Here is an 18272-nt window from a genome sequence, read left to right on the forward strand (position 1 = left end):
AAGATACTGTAGTGGTTTGCCATTTCCTTTTCCACTTCATTTGACAGGAATGTCAAGGAAACTGAGGCAAACAGTGTTAAGTGACCTTCCCAGGATTATACAACTAGAAAGTGTCTGAGGCTTGATTTAAACCCAGTAAGACAAATCTTCCTGACTTCTGGGCCTGGTATTCTATCCACTGTATCACCACTTAGCTGCTTGGTATACAAAAGATACAAAATACAGCATATAATCAAGAATAACTTGCCATACAAAAGGTAAGTATAATCCTAAAAGGGGGGGGGGGAAGAAATATATCTTTAGTGAAACATGATTTTCAAGCATTGGGGTAAAAAGACAAGAGCTGAGTAAGAACTTTGAAATATAAACACTGTAATAACCTTCTGGTTGGTCCCTTCTGCTGCAAGTCTCTCTGTAATGGAGTGCATCCTCCACTTAGTTATCAAACTGATCTCTCTAAAGCTCAGGATTGATGTCATTAAACAAATTACAGTGGTTCAAATATAAACTGGTTGGTTTGACTTTTACAACCTGTCCCCTTTTCTACCTCTCCAATCTACTTACACTTTACTTTCCTCCATGTACTTTATGATACAACTACACTGGTCAATTTGCTATTCCTCACCCAAGAAATTCCATTTCTATTCCCCTTTATGTTCTGAAACAGATATTAATGTACAAGCTACAATGTTTTCCAGGTGGTCTTCCACTGCCATATGCTTTCCAAAGGAAGCAGGGAGTTAGGAAAAGAACCTTGCAATTTCCTTAAATCAAACTAGCCTATTCTGTTCTTCCTTTTTAATACTGAGTCTTAACTCCCTGTCTATGCATATGGTCTGTCATGGAGATGTATCATGAAGGAAAAACTCTAAGCAAAATGCATGTTGAATTTTGGACAACAGAGGTTCTTTGTCCCCTTAGTCTTTCTTACTGAATAGGTCAAACTCCTTTGAGTAGGTTCTGTAATGTTCTGGGGCTTGATGCAGTTAGTATCATGTCATTTGTAAACGGGAGGATCTACAGAATGTCATCATCTAAAGAGAATGTCTCTTAAACCAGGACTGCCCTATATCTCCTCTATCATGGTGACAACTACTTTTAGGGGTGTGTGTGTGTGTGTGTGTGTGTGTGTGTGTGTGATAGTATTTGTATTATAATCTTCTAATGAATCTGATGTAAGGATGGAAGACAGCTTGTTGTAAAACTGCTTTAAAGTTAGCATTCTTCTACCTAAGTAAATGCTTTTGTATAATCAAAAAGTACAATGGGATTCTATATTTTCTTCATTTTCTATTTAATAATGAAATGTCAAAGAACTGCTTCATGACTAAATATTGCTTGCAAAAGCTTGCTTATTTCCTGCTAATAATAATTGAGGACAACCTTGATTGTGTATAAATTATTCTCATATTTTGTGGAGATAGAAAATTATATGAATTGCATTTTCTCAGTATTAATAAAGTTATTTTCACCATGCCTTTCGTATTTTCCTCTCTTGTATGTTAGTGTCCCAATACTTCACTACTGTGTTGCCTCCAGCATGAATCTTCTTTATATACTTGATCACATTTGGGTGCTTTGCCTGTCTATTCTCTTAAGTTCCATTCCTACCGCCTATACAAGCATATCTGAAGCTGTAATATTAGCATAGGTTTGAGAAGTCAATGGTTCAAAAAAAGTTTTTTAAAATGTTTTTTGAAAAAATTTCCCATTATTCTTCAGTCATTCCATTTTCATCCCAGAATGACTTTGTTTAGTGGGTATCCTGCCAAGAGTTTTTAATATTGGTTTTTAAAGAATTAAGTTCTTCAAAGGAGTACCATACCCTTTTTTCCATTATTTTGCCTTCTTGTTAATTCTTATCTTAGTTCCGATGAGTCAATGATCTGGCTGAATATAATAGAGAGCTGATCCAGGGATAATTCTCACATTAACAATAACTACTTTCCTGTCTGTTAAAATGTAATTTATTTTATTGTTTCTTATGTTATTTGGTGTTTATCATACCTAATGAAAGTTTATCATTATTATTGCTATAGAACATATTCATGGCATAGAGATGCAAAGCTTTTGTGTAATCTCTGTAGTCTTTGGCCACTCATTTTCTTCCAAAATTATGCTTTCCTATATTTTTTTCCTTATCCTCAATCTTTTTCACATTTGGATTAAAGTCACTAAGAATCAGAGTTTTTTTTTTTTATTACATCTGGAGGGTCTTACCAATTCTTTATAGAATTTCTCTATCCACTTCATCTTCAACATTTAATATTGATACATAAAGCAGCAATTATTTTTATAGTGGCTATTTTGCAAATATTTATTATTAGTACTATAATTTGTAGTGACCAAGTATCCCATGAAGTAATGTTTCTTATTTCCTTTGGGCATATGATTAAACTTTTACTCTGCCAACTTTTCCTGGCCTCTCCAAGGGAGCATCTTTGAGTCATCCTTCTACTAAGATGAAACTTCCTTCTGTCTTCTGGTTTTATTTATAGTAAGAATGTCAAGATACAATTCAGTTGCTCTAGTAATATGTTTACTTGTTGGTCACTATATAAAGCCTCATAGTACACACCTGTAATCCCTCTTTTAGTGGCAGAGGCTAAGACTTGCTTGAGTTTAATTTATAAGGTACTGCAGGGCTAAAGGTGATCAGTTGTCTGTATTGTCTGGGATTAATATACTGAACATGGAGGGGTAAATAGACTCAGACTGAAAAAAAGAGGAAGTAAAGTCTCCATACCTATCAACAGTAGGTTTTAGCTCCAAGTGGCCATTGTACTTTCAGCCTGGGTAAGCCAAACTAAATAATTAACTCTATTAAAAAAAATACCTTAAAAAATAAAAACTACTACTATAAACTAATAAAAACTAATTAAAAATAAACTACTACTTAAAAGACATTCCCCATATTTCTATTTTAAAATCTATTTATAGGCTATTTGCCAAAAAAAAAAAAAAGATCAAAATTTATTAAGAGAGGATTCTCTGGGTTTTGATTTTACCATTAAAGTACTCATAGAAATGCTTCCTTATGTGTACCTAAAAACTTTACCTAAAATAAACCTAAAATAAAATGATAAGCACAGTCCAATAATAAATCCTTATGGTATGCTTAATATATGCAAGGAACAATATTAGCAGTAATATGAAATACAGCAAGATAAATACTACTTTCTATAAATCTAATATGTTGATTTTAATAAGGATTTAGACCTTAAGTATTCTGGATATTTTGTTCATAAAAGATTCAAAACCTCTCAGTACAATTTGAGCTCAGTATTCTATTGTAATGGATGATTTCAAAAAGAGCTTTATAGGATATGTAACTCAATATATTAAAAAACAATTTCCCTTTTTGACCTCTAGTAAATTCTTTAGTCATATAACTTTATTAAAGGGATCTTTTTACATTTTTTTCCCCTAGGAGGTAATCTTCCTAGTTTAGTAATATGGCAAAAGCATTAATGTCTAAAAATGTAGGCAAGGAATATAATAGTTTTTCCCAAGAGAAAAAATGTGAAACAGGAAGAAAAAATACACCACATCTATGTTAGAAACTAATTGTGGGGCCATTTCATTTTGGAAGTCTAGTCCACTCACATTTCTGGCTTTACCTTTCGGATCCTTAAATAAACTGCCAGTGAATCTATGGTTTCTGGCAGCTGAGAACTTGGAAAGGCCCTTTCTCTAAGTTACAATCTAGTAAGTGAAAGGAAACCCTGGCAGAGGTATCCTCTCCAGTGAAGAAACTGGCTTAAGCTAGTTGTGATAATCCCTCAGGTCAGCCATAGCTCTCTTGTTCACATGGTAAGAGAATGTAATTCAAAACTTGGCAGCCAGTGATTCTGAGTAAAGTACCTATCAGCTTAAATGCTACTAACAAAACACTAAATCTCTATTCCTTGGTGAAACTGGAAGGCTCTCTCCTGTAATTTTCTTTAGTTTTTTCTTATAAGCAAATATCTCAATATTTTAACCACTGTTGTACTCATTTAGGGTTTTTTAATGAAAAAATTTAAATAATGTAATTTTAGAGCTGCAAGGGACCTATGAAACTCACATAATCCAAACCTCTCTTCATTTCACAGATAAGGAAATAGACAAGAAATTAAGTAATTTGTCCAAGGAGAATTTGGGACAATTCAATTCACAAATCTCTCAGATTTGCTAGGATTAGGAAAGTTCCTAGAGATCACCTAGGTCAGTGGTGAGAAACTCACATGGAAAGTAGGTAGAATGGGAGTGGGAGGATAAACCATACATAACAATCCCTGTGAGCTACAATATTAACTTAGAAAACCACATATTAACATTATCTATGTTCTACTATATATTATTTTGTTATATATTTTCCAATTATATTTTAATCTGGTTCTGGTCTCACTCAGGAGTGTCTGACATCTTTGACCTAGAGTAAAACCTTCAAATATACAAATTAAGAAACCCAAAGAGATTAAGAGATTCACTCAGGGTCACATAATTACAGGATGATAAGACCAGAATTCAGGGGGAAATCATTCATTCTCAATAGAGTGTAGGAGTTCTTCAGTTTGTATTTTATTTTGTGAACTGATACTAATGGAAAGCCCAAGTCAAACAATTCCTCTAGGAGTCTATTCATAATTTCTGTGACTTTTGCACTAGATAAAATGTAAACTACTATTCAGCTTTTAGAACTCTTGAAAGCATGGCCCTGACCCACTTTCTAGCATACATTACTCACCTCCTATTCTAAAATCCAGCCAAACTAGCATTCATGCTGTCCCTCATACTGGAAGGCACATTTCCTTGTCCTCTAAGTCTGGAATAAGCAATCTCATTTTCTTCACTGAGAAACCTTTATTTCTTTCAAGATTCAGTTTACAACACCTTTTATTTGAAGTCTTTCCTGATTTCTCCACTTTCCCTCAATTGCTAGTGTAGTCCATTACCTAATTTGTTATAGTTTATATTTATTTTGTACCATTTAGAATATTTCCCTAACCAAATATAATCTCCTTGAAAGCAGGAGCTTTCTTTTTTTGTCTTTTATTTTTAGTGCTTTGTATATTGTCAGGTTTAATAAATATTTGACAACAGATAGATGCCCAAATAAAAACACCCGTCCTTAGCATCATTCCTCTGGATGTGCTTTCTCCTCCATTATGATATAAGCTCCTTGTATATGGGATGTATTTGTATCCCCAGAGCTTAATACAATGCTTGGCATAAAGTAAGCACTTAGTAAGTGCTCCTACATGCATTCAGTAAGTCACATTGAACTCTTTCAAGGCAGGTATTATTTAAATGTAGTAGTAAATCTAACTTTTCACAGGTTTATGAAAATATAAGGTATGACCAGTATTTTCAAATTCAATTAACTTGGGTTAAACAAAAAGAATCTATGAATGGATAATTTACAATATGAGCTAACATGGTTCTGGATCTGAAGGAAGAGAAGAACAGTTTATATCCACTTTTAATACAATGAAAGCATTGATTAATATCATACACATCACTGGTGAAACACATATACACTTCTGGAGACAAGGAAATATGCACCCATCTCAATGTCATACTTGAATCCCAGTCTTATTCAGATTCTGGGAAAGGAAACTGCATATTCAAATATACCTAATAAATTATCTTTGAACAGAAATGCAGACAATGGGAGCTATTTTACATGTTTACAATTATACTTCAGAACAAATATACCAGGTCCATTTGAATATACAAATAACACAACTCATACGGCACCATGAAAAAGACATGTTTCTGGACAGACCAATATAGGAATTTGTTTTATTTGACTATACATATTTGTTACAAGATCTTTGTTTTTCACAGTGGAAAGGAGGTAAAAGGGAGAGAAAATAAATGTCTGTTCACTGAATAGTCACAAAACCTTTTTAAAAAATATTTTTATCTTCTCTCTTAGAATCGATATTTTGTATCAAGTCCAAGAAAGAAGATCGGTAATGGGGGTAGAGGGATGGGGGTGATAGGTGACTTGCTTAGGGGCACATAGCTAGGAAGTTTCTGAAGCCAGATTTGATCCAAAGACCTCTCATCTGCAGGCCTGGCACTCTATCCACTGAATCACCATAGCCACCACAAAGATTTATGATAAATTAGTTGTTGATGAAGCCATAACAGATGATTAAGAGAAATGATGAATACCTGGACTATGTTTAATTTGGAAGAACCTTACACAAAATGGCCCTCAGTGCCAGTTTCAAATGTTAGATTGAATAATTGTGGAACCAATCCAGTACAGCATTTCTTATGTTCTAAATAAGTAATTATTAATTTGTATAAGGGTTCTGGTTCTTTTAAGGCCAAATATATCTGATGGTATCAAATGAGGGATATTTTAAAACTATTCCTTTCAATACACTGCCTACAACTATAGGCTCCAATAGCTTGAAGAGTACTATTATAGGCTTTTATGGATTTCAATGGGCTTTTCTTGGCTCTAGAGCAGCCAGATCTCTGGCCAGCATTTCAAAACAAGAAGAGGTTTATATGAGTAAAGAACAAATTTGCTACTGTTAAGTTTTCAGTATATGTGAGAAAATTAAGGTTAATACTGTTTGCACTGTTTGTTTTAAGGAACACATAAGCACCTAGTTTTTGGGAAGAGCAATGAAAAAAGCAGCAGCATCAAACATTTTGCTAAACGTCATTTGTTGAGTCCTTGTTATTTATTGTGCATTGAAGTATATACTAATGGAATAGAATATTAGACCAAAAGATTCAATTTAAAAGGAACAATTTTATATAGATTTCTTTTAAACCCTTACCTTCCATCTTAGAATCAATACTGTGTATTGGTTCTAAAGCAGAAGAGCGCTAAGGGCTAGGCAATGTGGGTGAGGTGACTTGCCCAAGGTCACACATCTAGGAAGTATCTGAGGACAGATTTGAACCTAGGACCTCCCATCTTTTGTTTAACCATGTTTTTTTTTTCTTCTCGTTTTATTGCTCTTAATAGTGCTGTGCAAATATTATAGTTTTTTTTTAAAATTGAAGCAACCCTGTGGCAAACAAGTCCATCCTTACCATTTTTCCAACAGCATGTGCTCACATTGTGTCCCTGTGTTACATTTTGGTAATTCTGGAAATATTTAAAACTTTTCCCCATTATTATCATTTCAATTGTTTTGAGGGTGCCATGAATCTTGCCCATATTAGAATTTAATTGAAAAATGTGTGTTTTCTGACTGCTCCATCAACCAGTGTTCCCCCATCTCTCTCCCTCTCCTTAGGCCTTCCTATGAGGCCAATTAGTAATCCTACAAGGGCCTCTAAGTGTTCAAGTGACAGGAAGAGTCAAATGACATGGCAAAATTCATTGTTGTCTTATTTTAAGAAATTGTCACAGCCACCCCAACCTTTAGTAACCACCCTGGTCAGTTAGCAGACGCTCCACCAGTGAAAAGAAATGATCCAATGAAGGCTCGGATTATGATTAACATTTTTTAATTCAGGGATATACAATATATTTTTTTAAGTAATACCATTGCATACTTAATAGACTACCATGTAATATAAACATAACTTTTATATGCACTGGGAAACCAAACAATTTGTGACTCACTTTATTGCAACATTCATTTTACTGCAGTGGTCTACAACTGAACCCCCCAAATTTCTGAGGCATGCCTACATAAGAATATAACTTCCTTGAAATCATAGATTCCCTAGGCCTTTCTCAATATGTAGAACAGTGCCTCGTACATAGTAAGCTTAATAAATAGTGTTGATTGAGTTCAGTGCTATGAGCACTGTATACCATGCTGCTCAATTGTTGCAGGTAAATAGTGTTCAACATTTCTTTATCTTGATTATTTTTCTCTTCAAAATTCTTATTCTTAAATTATTGTGATGAGCTGAGAATATATATGACCAGAAAAAGCAGTGAGCTATGATGCTGTCAAAAGGTTCATAAACACTCTCAGAATAGAATAGATCTTTCAAAGTTCAAAGTTGTTCTGATGAAAATTACAGATGTCTGAAGTAGAAACTGGTAGGAGTTGAAGTACAAAGTTGAGGTATAATTGCTAAACAAAAGAATTCTGATACAGCTTCTCTTTTTTATCACTGCCAGCTAATGGTTTTTAACTTTTATAATGAGTTAGAGAAAGTTGTTTTGCAAATACCATACAAAGAAGTACCTATCGCTGCACAGAAAGAAACTATCATAGGAATGGTTGTAGAAAGTATTTCTTGCACTCTTATTATGGGATATCTGTAGGAACAAGGAAATAGGTCCCTTTGGTATTTATAGTAATGGAATTTCCCCCTACTGAACAAAAAACTGAAGACCTATCCTAAGAAAAAGATGGTAAAACATGTAGTTTAAAAAGTAATCTATAATTTATTTATTCAGTGCCATTCCTATCCAACTGCCAAAAAACTTTTTTATAGAATTAGAAAAAATTATAACAAAGTTTGGCTGGAAGAACAAAAGATCAAGAATATAAAGGGAAATAATGAAAAAAATGTGAAGGATGGGGGCCTAGTAGTATCATATCTTAAACTGTACTATAAAGCAGTGGTCATCAAAACAATACGGTAGGGGGCAGCTGGGTGGTTCAGTGAATTGAGAGCCAGGTCTAGAGATGGGAGGTCCTAGGTTCAAATCTGCCCTCAGACACTTCCCAGCTGTGTGACCCTGGGCAAGTCACTTGACCCCCATTGCCTAGCCCTTACCACTCTTCTGCCTTGGAGCCAATACACAGTATATTGGCTCCAAGGCAGAAGGTAAGGGTTTAAAAAACAAAACAAAACAATATGGTACTGGCTAAGAGACAGATGAGTGGATAAATGGAATAGACTAGGGGTAAATGACCTCAGCAATCTAGGGTTTGATAAACCCAAAGATTCCAGCTTTTAGGACAAAAACTCACTATGTGAAAAAAACTGCTCAGAAAATTGGAAAACAGTATGGAAAAAATCAGGTCTAGATCAACATCTTACACCCTGTCCAAGATAAATTCAAAATGGGTAAATGACATAAATATAAAGAGTGAAATAATAAATAAATTAGGTGAACAGAGATTAGTATACCTGTCAGATCTGTGGGAAAGAAAGAAATTTAAGACCAAGCAAGAGAGAGCATTACAAAATGTAAAATGAATAATTTTGAACAAAACCAATGTAACCGAAATTGGAAGGAAGGCAACAAACAGGGAAAAAAATCTTTATAACAAAACTCTGACAAAGGTTTAATTTCCAAAATATATAAGGAACTAAGTCAAATTTATGAAAAATCATGCCATTCCCCAATCGACAAATGGTCAAAGTATATGAATAGGCAGTTCTCAGATGAAGAAATCAAAACTATCAATAATCACACGAAAAAGTGTTCTAAATTCCTCCCAATTAGAAAAATGCAAATAAAAACAACTCTGGGATACCACCTCATGCCTAGCTGATTGGCCAATATGACAGCAAAGGAAAGTAATAAATGTTGGAGGGGACATGGCAAAATTGGGACACTAATGCATTGCTGGTAGAGTTGTGAATTAATCCAACCATTCTGGAGGGCAATTTGCAATTATGCTCAAAGGGCTTTGTTCAAGTCATTCCCCAACTGATGGATATTGCCTCAGTTTCCATTCTTAGCCACCACAAAAAAGAGCTGCTTCTATAAATATTTTTGTACAGGCTCCAGTACAGGAGATAATTAAATGATGGCTTTTTAAACAACTTAAACAACTTTTATTGTAACATTAAAGACAAAGAACTCTGAAAAATGTAGAAACTGACCAATACCATGCAAACAACCACAATTCCAGAGGACTCCTGAAAACACACTATCCACCTGTACTGTACAACATAGGACTGCAGACTTAAGTACACCTTTTTTTTGGAGGGGACACAACTAATTGCAAGAATTTGCTTTGCTTGACCATATAACATATTTGTGACAGGTTTCAATTTTCTTGCTTTCTCAACTGGTAAAGGAGGGAGAGAATTAAGAACTGAAAATAAAACTGAATTTTAAAAAAATTTCAAAGTTACCATGACAAAAATGGTAAAACCAACTTCCCTTGAGAAGGGTACCTTATATGAGTTTTACTATCATTGTTAAAGTTAGCACCATCCTCCTTATTTCCCAAGCTTGTGGCTGAGCTTATTTTAGACTTTTAGCTTATTTTCACTCTCCCTTATTCCCCTAGATAAAATCAATAAATAAGTCTTGTGACTTCTTTCACAATATCAGTCTCCTTTTCTAAAACCTTCACTCTATTTCAGGTTTTTACCACTTCATACCTAGATTACTACAACAACTCTGGCTGATCTCCTTGCTTCCAGTTTCCTTCTAACTCAGTGTATCTTGAAAACAATTTGTCAGAATGATCTCTCTCAAAACACCAATTCCTACTGCCACTACATACCAATAAACAACCTGTAATTTCTTCTACATGTATAGAATAAACCTAAACAAAGTACTTTAGGTTCCTCTTCAGGGGCACCGTTCATTCCATTAGGGTTTCCCAAGTCACTTCTCTGGCTCTCCTGCGAAATGAAGGGATTATCAAATAGATATGATTCTTGGAGATTCCAATTATAATTATCCTGAGAATACTAGGTAGAATGGAGGTTATGAGAGATGGAAAAAAAAAAAGCTAGGTTCTGTTACTCTTATCACTTCACAGCCAGCTTGGGATCTGCAACTTTCCCAATATTCTAGAAAAATGTGGAACCCTAACCCAGCTGGAAAGTAGAAGTATATCAAAATCATACTCCATTCCTGGAGAGCTAAAACTCTCTGCTACTGCTACTGCTTTGATAACATCACTAGATAGGAATACAGTTAGTTGGTAAACCTAGTAGTCATCCAGACTTACTGATGGACATAGTCTTGCCTTTTAGGTTGAGCTGCACTTAAGTAAAATGCACTTATATTATATATTAACAGTATCTTCAACTCTTTACCTAGCCAAAACAGCTATAGAAGGGAGAGTCACCCCACTCAGGTCTAAACTAGACATCTCCACAGATACGGACTCCCAAGGACTCCCATCTAACAATAAAAAAAAAAAAGCACAAATGCTATAGATCAGACTGTTCTCTTCTTGTCTATTAAATATACTATGTAGGAAGAGAAAGTTGTTATTAGTCTTCAGAAATATTTCCTGACTTCCTTTTTAAGGTCAGTAATGACAACCAGGTGATTTCTGAATGATTAGCCTGAGTGTAGCTTACCTGCTGGGAATGAGGAGGGTGTGTCCAACCCTAGAATAACCTCTCTCCTTAATCTTCAAAATAAAAGAAGCAACTTAAAACACTAAAGAAAATGTAATACTCTTAATGGATTAATATTCCTATTTTCCTCTGCTATTGTGATTTACAGCAAGAGATATTAAGCACCTGAACAAACATCTCTTTAGTCCTTTAAAATATATTGCATATGCTTCTGTTACCCTAAAGCATTATCAACTATAACAAATTCACTATAACCAAATTTCTAACAAATTGTGAAAGCTTTAGTCTATTAGCTCTGGCTTTGATTTGATTTTATTTAAGTTCTTTTTTTTTTAACTTACTGCAATTTAAGTCTAAGCTTCTTCATTTCCTGTCAAAACAGAACCAGAAAGAGATACATAGGCAATAGGATCACAGAACTGGAAGTAAGCTTAGAAGCCATCTAGCTCTACCTCTTCTTTTTTACAGATGAGGAACTTGGCCCCAAAGAGCTAAAAAGAGCATAAAGCTAGTAAATGTCTGAGGCAGGATTTGAACCCCCTGGTTCTTCCTGATTCCAAGGCCAGTACTCTCTCCAGAAGGCCATGCAGCTTTTCTCAATATTGAAAATTTTTTGAGAGAACTGCATATCCTTTGCTTCTCCTTTCTTAGCCCCTCTCTATGCTACTTGGATCTTACTCCAGATTTTTTTCACTTGTAAATGAAACTAGGGGAAAGGCTACCAAGATTCATGGCCATAATCCTCACATTTACCATTCATTACTCAGAAATGTCATTCTGCTCTTGCCAGGCAAACATTCTCAAGCACATGGTTCATGGTCTCTTTACTTCCTCCTCTCTCCTCTTTTATGCTGCTGCTCAACTTCAATGCCTCCAACTTCCTTTCTGTCCACCCCTATCATTACTTCTTTAAAATTTTGACTCAAAGAATCAGAACAAGTTCTATAATGACAATAGGCTAAAGAAAACAACTTTGAAAGATTTCAGAACCTTGATGGCTGCAATGACCAATCAGAAGACTGATAATGAAGCCTGGTTCCATATCCTTGTAGGATTAAAAGACTAAAGGTACAAAATGAAATAAATTTCCAGGCTTGGCTAATGTGTGGATCTCTTTTGTTTGACTATAATTCCTTGTCATAAGAGAGGGCTTTTGTTGGGGGAGGGGGAAGAGAAAATGGGGGAGAAGGAAGTTGATAGGTGATGATAATGACTCAAAAAGAGGAGCATCAATGAAAGATTAAAAATAGAAAGACAACAAAGTTCAGAAGGGAACAAAGAACAAAGACAAGTACGGTGCTTTTACAGCAATTTTTCTAAATCTAATGTACATTAAAAAAACTCAATGTTGGGGGCAGCTGGATAGCTCAGTGTAGTAAGAGCCAGGCCTAGAGATGGGAGGTCCTAGGTTCAAATCTGGCCTTAGACACTTCCCAGCTGTGTGACCCTGGGCAAGTCACTTGACCCCCATTGCCTAGCCCTTACCACTCTTCTGCCTTGGAGCCAATACCCAGTATTGACTCCAAGACGGAAGGTAAGGGTTTAAAAAAAAAACAACTCAATGTAATAGTTTACAGTTTCATATACAATTCTCTTTTCTGCCCTTTGTATATTGACATTTTCATGTTTGCTATTATTTGTTAAGTTCATAACAACAAAAAAGAATAGAGACGGAGATTTGGCTTAAGTCTCATTTCCTCTAAAAAGTATTCCACTATTTAATATTTTCCTAGAATTTATGTTTATTAATGAAGTATTTACTAATCACCTACTGTATATCCATTATTGTATACAATCACTGTAAGGGATTAAAAGAGAAGTCAGTACCAGCCCACAAAGCATTTACAATCTGGGTGGAAGAATAGGATATACATGCATGCATGAATACAAAGACGCAACCTTCATAAAATAATTAAAATACTGCAGGAACAGTTAGTTCAGCAAAGGGGGGGGGGGGGGGGGGGGGGAAACACCCAAGGGACAAAGATAGATTGGGAAGAAAGTAAGACTAGTAAGAAATAAGGAATCTGTACTGACCATACAGAAGGGGAGAAGTTTATTTAGGGCAAACCACAAAAGCAAGAAATGCAAGTAAGAATGGTCATGATTTGTGAAGGACAGTAAAAATGAACATAACGGAAGAGGCAAAAGGGAGAGAAAATGAGGTACTGACCAAATGAGTTTGGTTGCTCAGTTCTTAGTTTTTGATAAAAGGCAGCAAACTGTAGAAAGAGCCCTGTTTCTGGCCTCAGACACTTCCTAGTTTTATCACCCTGGGCAAGTCACTTAACCCCCACTGTCTAATCCATACCACTCTTCTGCCTTGGAACCAATATGCTAATTGATTCTAAGATGGAAAATAAGGATTAAAAAAAGAGTGAGCCCTGTTTGTGGTCTCAGAAAATGTGGGTTCAAATTATGATTCTGAAACTTACCTGTGTGACTCTGAGCAAATCATTTGACCTTTCTAGAACTTAGGTTGGTTATCTGCAAAATTAGAGATGAAACTGGGTGCCCTACCTTAAGAAATAACTGGGGGAAAAAATCCCGGGTATAGGAATAATGAAATATTGTGTAATAAGAAATGACAATCTTTAGGAATTTTTAAAAATGGGAAGATTTGAAAAAACTGATGCAGAAGAAAATATACAAAAGATATACACAATGATTATAACAAATGTAAATGAAAGAACTTCAAAAAGGAAGCTAAACTCTGAGGAACTGAAAAACTAAAAATGAGCAAAGGAAAAGTAATGCTAAAACCCCTGCTTCTTTATGGTAGAGATGTTGTATGAAATGTCAGACTCACTCACTATATTGAGTTTCTTTTTAATTGTTTTTCTTTGTCATAAGGGAGGTTTAAATTTGGAAATGAGGTTTGGAGTGGGTAGGCATATTTCTAGAAAGGACTAATAAAAAAGGGCATCAATATATTTTATTTTTTAAATTACAGATTTGGACTAGAAACTTTCTAAAGTTCCTTCCATTTCTGAATCCTATACTTGGGAACTTGCAGGCAAGCATAAAGGGTCTATTATAGAAACAAGATGAAATGAGCTAGAATAAGCAAAAGTTAGCCAGGTTACCAATTGACTAAGTACCTTGAATGTTGCAGCTAATGAGTTCAGATTTAATGTGAAAAGGGAAAAGAGAGCCACTCAGTCTTTTTGAGCATGGGAATGACATGAAAAAAATTAGTAGTTTAGTAAGAATAACCTAGCAAGGGTATATAGGATAGAGAGGAAGAGACCAAAAGTTCTGCGTTATTATCATAACACACTACTGAGACTGCAGCTAAGGTAATAGTACTACAAACAGAGAAAGGAACAATTTGAAATACATTATAAAGAACTAGTGGGATTATGATGTTAACTGAAGAATGGAGAGAGTAAGGAATTCATGATCCCTAGATTTCCAATCTATAGGAAGGACTGGGAGAATGGTGGTCCATTTTTGAAATGAGGTATATTCCTCTCTCCCCAATCATATAAACATTATATTCACAATCCAACCTTTATAAGATAGATAATAGTCACCTTATTTTTATGGAAATGTTGGAAATGAACGTGAAGAGCCAGATTAAAATAAGAAGGTCAAGCAATAGTTGGAGAGATGAACTGGCATTAGAAGAAAAGAACAGAAATGTGATAGAAAACAAGATGTTATTAGTGGGGAGAAATGCTAAGTCAAGAATAAAGTTATAATAGAAAACATGGAATTAAAATGACTCAAGCTCGTGGAACAATTATGGGCCAGAATCTTAAATGACAAAGAATCTGTGAGATAGGGGGCAGCTTGGTGGCTCAGTGGATTGAGAGCCAGGCCTAGGGACAGGAGGTCCTAGGTTCAAATGTGGCCTCAGACACTTCCTAGCTGGGTGACCCTGAGCAAGTCACTTAACCTCCATTGCCTAGCCCTTATTGCTCTTCTGCCTTAGAACCAATACACAGTATTGATTCCAAGATGGAAGGTAAGGGTTTAAAAAAAAAATAGAATCTATGAGATAGTTTCAATCAATAAGAATCAATGAGATAGGTCAATCAAAAACCAGAATAGGGGATTACAGAACTGCTGAGAAATACTGATACTTCAAAAATTCCCTAGCATGACAGATTTCAGCTCAAAATGGTTAACAGCATGAGACAGATATATTAAAGATTCATTACAAAAGCTTCTTGAACCAGAAGAGAAGCTGAGACATTTTAAGGTGTGGCTATTTTCAGTTCTCATTAAGACACAAGGGAGGGGCAACTGGGTGGCTCAGTGGACAGAGAGTCAAGATTAGAGATGGGAGGAGGTCCTAAATTTAAATCTGACCTCAAACACTTGCTAGCTGTGTGACCTTGGGCAAGTCACCAATCCCAATGGCATAACTCTTCCTGCTCTTCTGCCCTGAAAATGATACTTAGTGTCAATTCTAATAGTGGAAGATAAGAGGTTTTCTTTTTTAAAAGAGAACACTGGCACATTTTATAATGATCAAAACCCACCTTTTCATACCAAAAGCAGTATGTATTTGGAAATATTTTTAAAAATTTCATCAACAGAACAGAATGGGGTAGGGTATTTGTACAGATTTTACAAAAAATTAGAAGGGAAGGAAATAACACCACTCCTAAAGAAGAGACAATTATTAGCAAATGTAAATGTTTTCAACTGAGATATACATATATATATTAAAAATATATAGGTACCTCTTCACACACTTCCCGGACAGCAGCTACACTTGGCTCCTCTTCAGGCTCCATGCCACCTCCAGGGACAATCCATTTGTCTGGATGACGACTACTGCTCACCAGCAACACCTGATATTAAAAAATATATATATACACATGTATATATAATAAAAGGCTCATTTTGAAAACTTCAAAGTTAAGGGAGAAAATGACAACCCCAAAATGATCATGAATGAATGTAGGCAAGCTTCTGTAATTTAATAAATTATCTCCCTACTGCACACCCTGCCCCATCCATTCTCTACTTATGTAGTTACCAAAGTAATATTTCTAAAGCAGAGGAAGCCACTCTCCTGTTCAACAAACATCAATGGATTCCTATTAGCTTTTGAATACAGATTCCTCAGACAGACATTTAAAGCCTTTTCCAATGTGGCTCTAATCCACCTTTCCAATCTTAATATAAATAATTTCCTTTTCATTTATTCTCCAACCTAGTCAAACTTGCCTTCTCATCTTCCAATATAAAGAAGCTGATTTAAAGTATTACAAAGGGGGGGGGGGGGGGAGTAGACTAATAAATATTAGCAAGGGATTAGAAAAAGACTCCAGATAGTTACAACCTTGTGACTATGGGCAATTCAATTAACATTTCATAGTTTCTTCACTTGTAAACAGGGATAATAATACCTTAGTAGAAACTTTACAGATAATGGTAAAGAGCAATGAAATAACACATGTAAATTTTTACAAATCTTGTACTTAGAATATTTCACACACTCCAATTTGCCCACAGTCATTTTGCTAGGAATAATTCTTGCTACCTGTTCATATTTTTATGGATTTATAATATAAGCCAGTTCAGTTTAAAGGTAGTAAAATAATATAAGCTAGTTTCCTATTTTTCCTAGATTTTTCTAAATTTCTCCTTTCTTAGCTATATGTCCATCTTACAGAATCTCTCTTTCTCTAGCTCACTTTAAAGTTTAACTCAGAGACCTATTCTATTTGCTTTTAGATGCTGAACTCTTCCAGAAATTATTGCATGTGTGTGTATAAAATATTTATCTCTGACCCTCTTATATCCTCCCTTACCCCACAGAATATGCTCATTTTGTCTTTGTATTCCCAGCATCGATCACTGTGTAGACCCTTATGTCAAATTTTGGAGTCAGAAAGCCCTAAGTACAAATCTTATCTATATAACACATTGCAGATGTATGATCATGAGCAAGTCACTTAACCACTCCACGAGTCTCAATTTCCTCCCCTATTAGAATCCTTTCCAGCTTTAAGCCTATAAGCCTTAAAACAGTCTTATTGGAACATCCAAATTATATATATGTATGTATATAGATAATCATAACCCTATATAACAAACCTAAAATTCAGAAGAACATATACAGAAATTGACAGAGATAAAACCTGTATCATATAGATAAAAGACCCTCTACAAATGCAGATTGGTTTAATCTTGATAGAAACTATATCTAGTATCTATTAAAGGCATGACTTTGGAAGTCAAAAGACCTAGATTTGAGTCCCACTTATGCCTGTGACAGCCCCTTCCCTTCCTTTAAAAAAAAATTTTAATGGAAAATTTTTTTATAAAACACAATTATTACAGTATGCAAATAACAAGAGGGATATCCAAGAAACCATTAATTCTGCAGAGGTAAGGTTTTTTAAGTATGTGTTTGTTTTTTTTAAACCCTTACCTTCCATTTTAGAATCAATACTGTGTACTGGTTCCAAAGCATAAGAGGGATAGTAAGGTCCAGGCAATAGGGGTGAAGTGACTTGCCCAGCGTGACACAGCTAGGAAGTGTATGAGGCCACATTTGAACCTAAGACCTCCTATCTCTAGGTCTGGCTCTCAATCCACTGAGCCACCCAGCCACCCCCTATAAGTTAAAAAAAAAAAAAGATGTTTACATATATAACAAAGTAATAATAAAACAGTTCTATTTATGCACCTTTCTATACTTTTTCCCCCCGTGCATTTAAAAAAATCTTTATCCATCCTTTTTTTATGACATTTCTATGACTACCCACTAACTTACCCCATTCCCCTGTCCATTCAAGTTCTCTTTTGTACGAATCAACAAAACAAATCAACACGTTGGCCATGCCTGATAATGTAAATCTCATTTTTCCCCCTTATCCTTCATCTCTCTGCTAGGACGTGGGAAGTTTACTTCATGATCATTCTTTGGAAGTCATTACTGTTCTTTGCTTTGATCATACTTATGTCTTTCCAAGCTGTTTTCCTTCACATTATTATCACATAGGAGGTTCTCTTGGGGTCTGCTCATTTCATTTTTCATCAACTTGGGAGTCTTCCCATGTTTCCCTGAATCTGTCACATGCATCATTCTTGTATTCCTAGCTCAA

The 18272-nt window shown here is 35.1% G+C and overlaps 1 protein-coding gene across 2 annotated transcripts in view; it reads right to left on the reverse strand.

Annotated features, from left to right (window-relative positions):
- Positions 1 to 18272, reverse strand: part of NUDT3 (nudix hydrolase 3) — a 74136-nt gene that overhangs the window by 37718 nt on the left and 18146 nt on the right. The window contains exons 2-3 of one of the 2 annotated variants that reach the window (XM_056818057.1): positions 17597 to 17782; positions 15897 to 16007 (exon numbers count right to left, since the gene is read on the reverse strand). In XM_056818057.1, coding sequence (XP_056674035.1) covers positions 15897 to 16007; positions 17597 to 17719 — 234 coding nt within the window. In that variant the 5' untranslated portion in view covers positions 17720 to 17782. The remainder of the gene's footprint in view (positions 1 to 15896; positions 16008 to 17596; positions 17783 to 18272) is intronic. The other variant, XM_007483700.3, reaches the window with a different exon arrangement.

This window comes from Monodelphis domestica, chromosome 2 (assembly GCF_027887165.1).
Source record: "Monodelphis domestica isolate mMonDom1 chromosome 2, mMonDom1.pri, whole genome shotgun sequence".
Lineage (NCBI taxonomy): Eukaryota > Metazoa > Chordata > Mammalia > Didelphimorphia > Didelphidae > Monodelphis > Monodelphis domestica.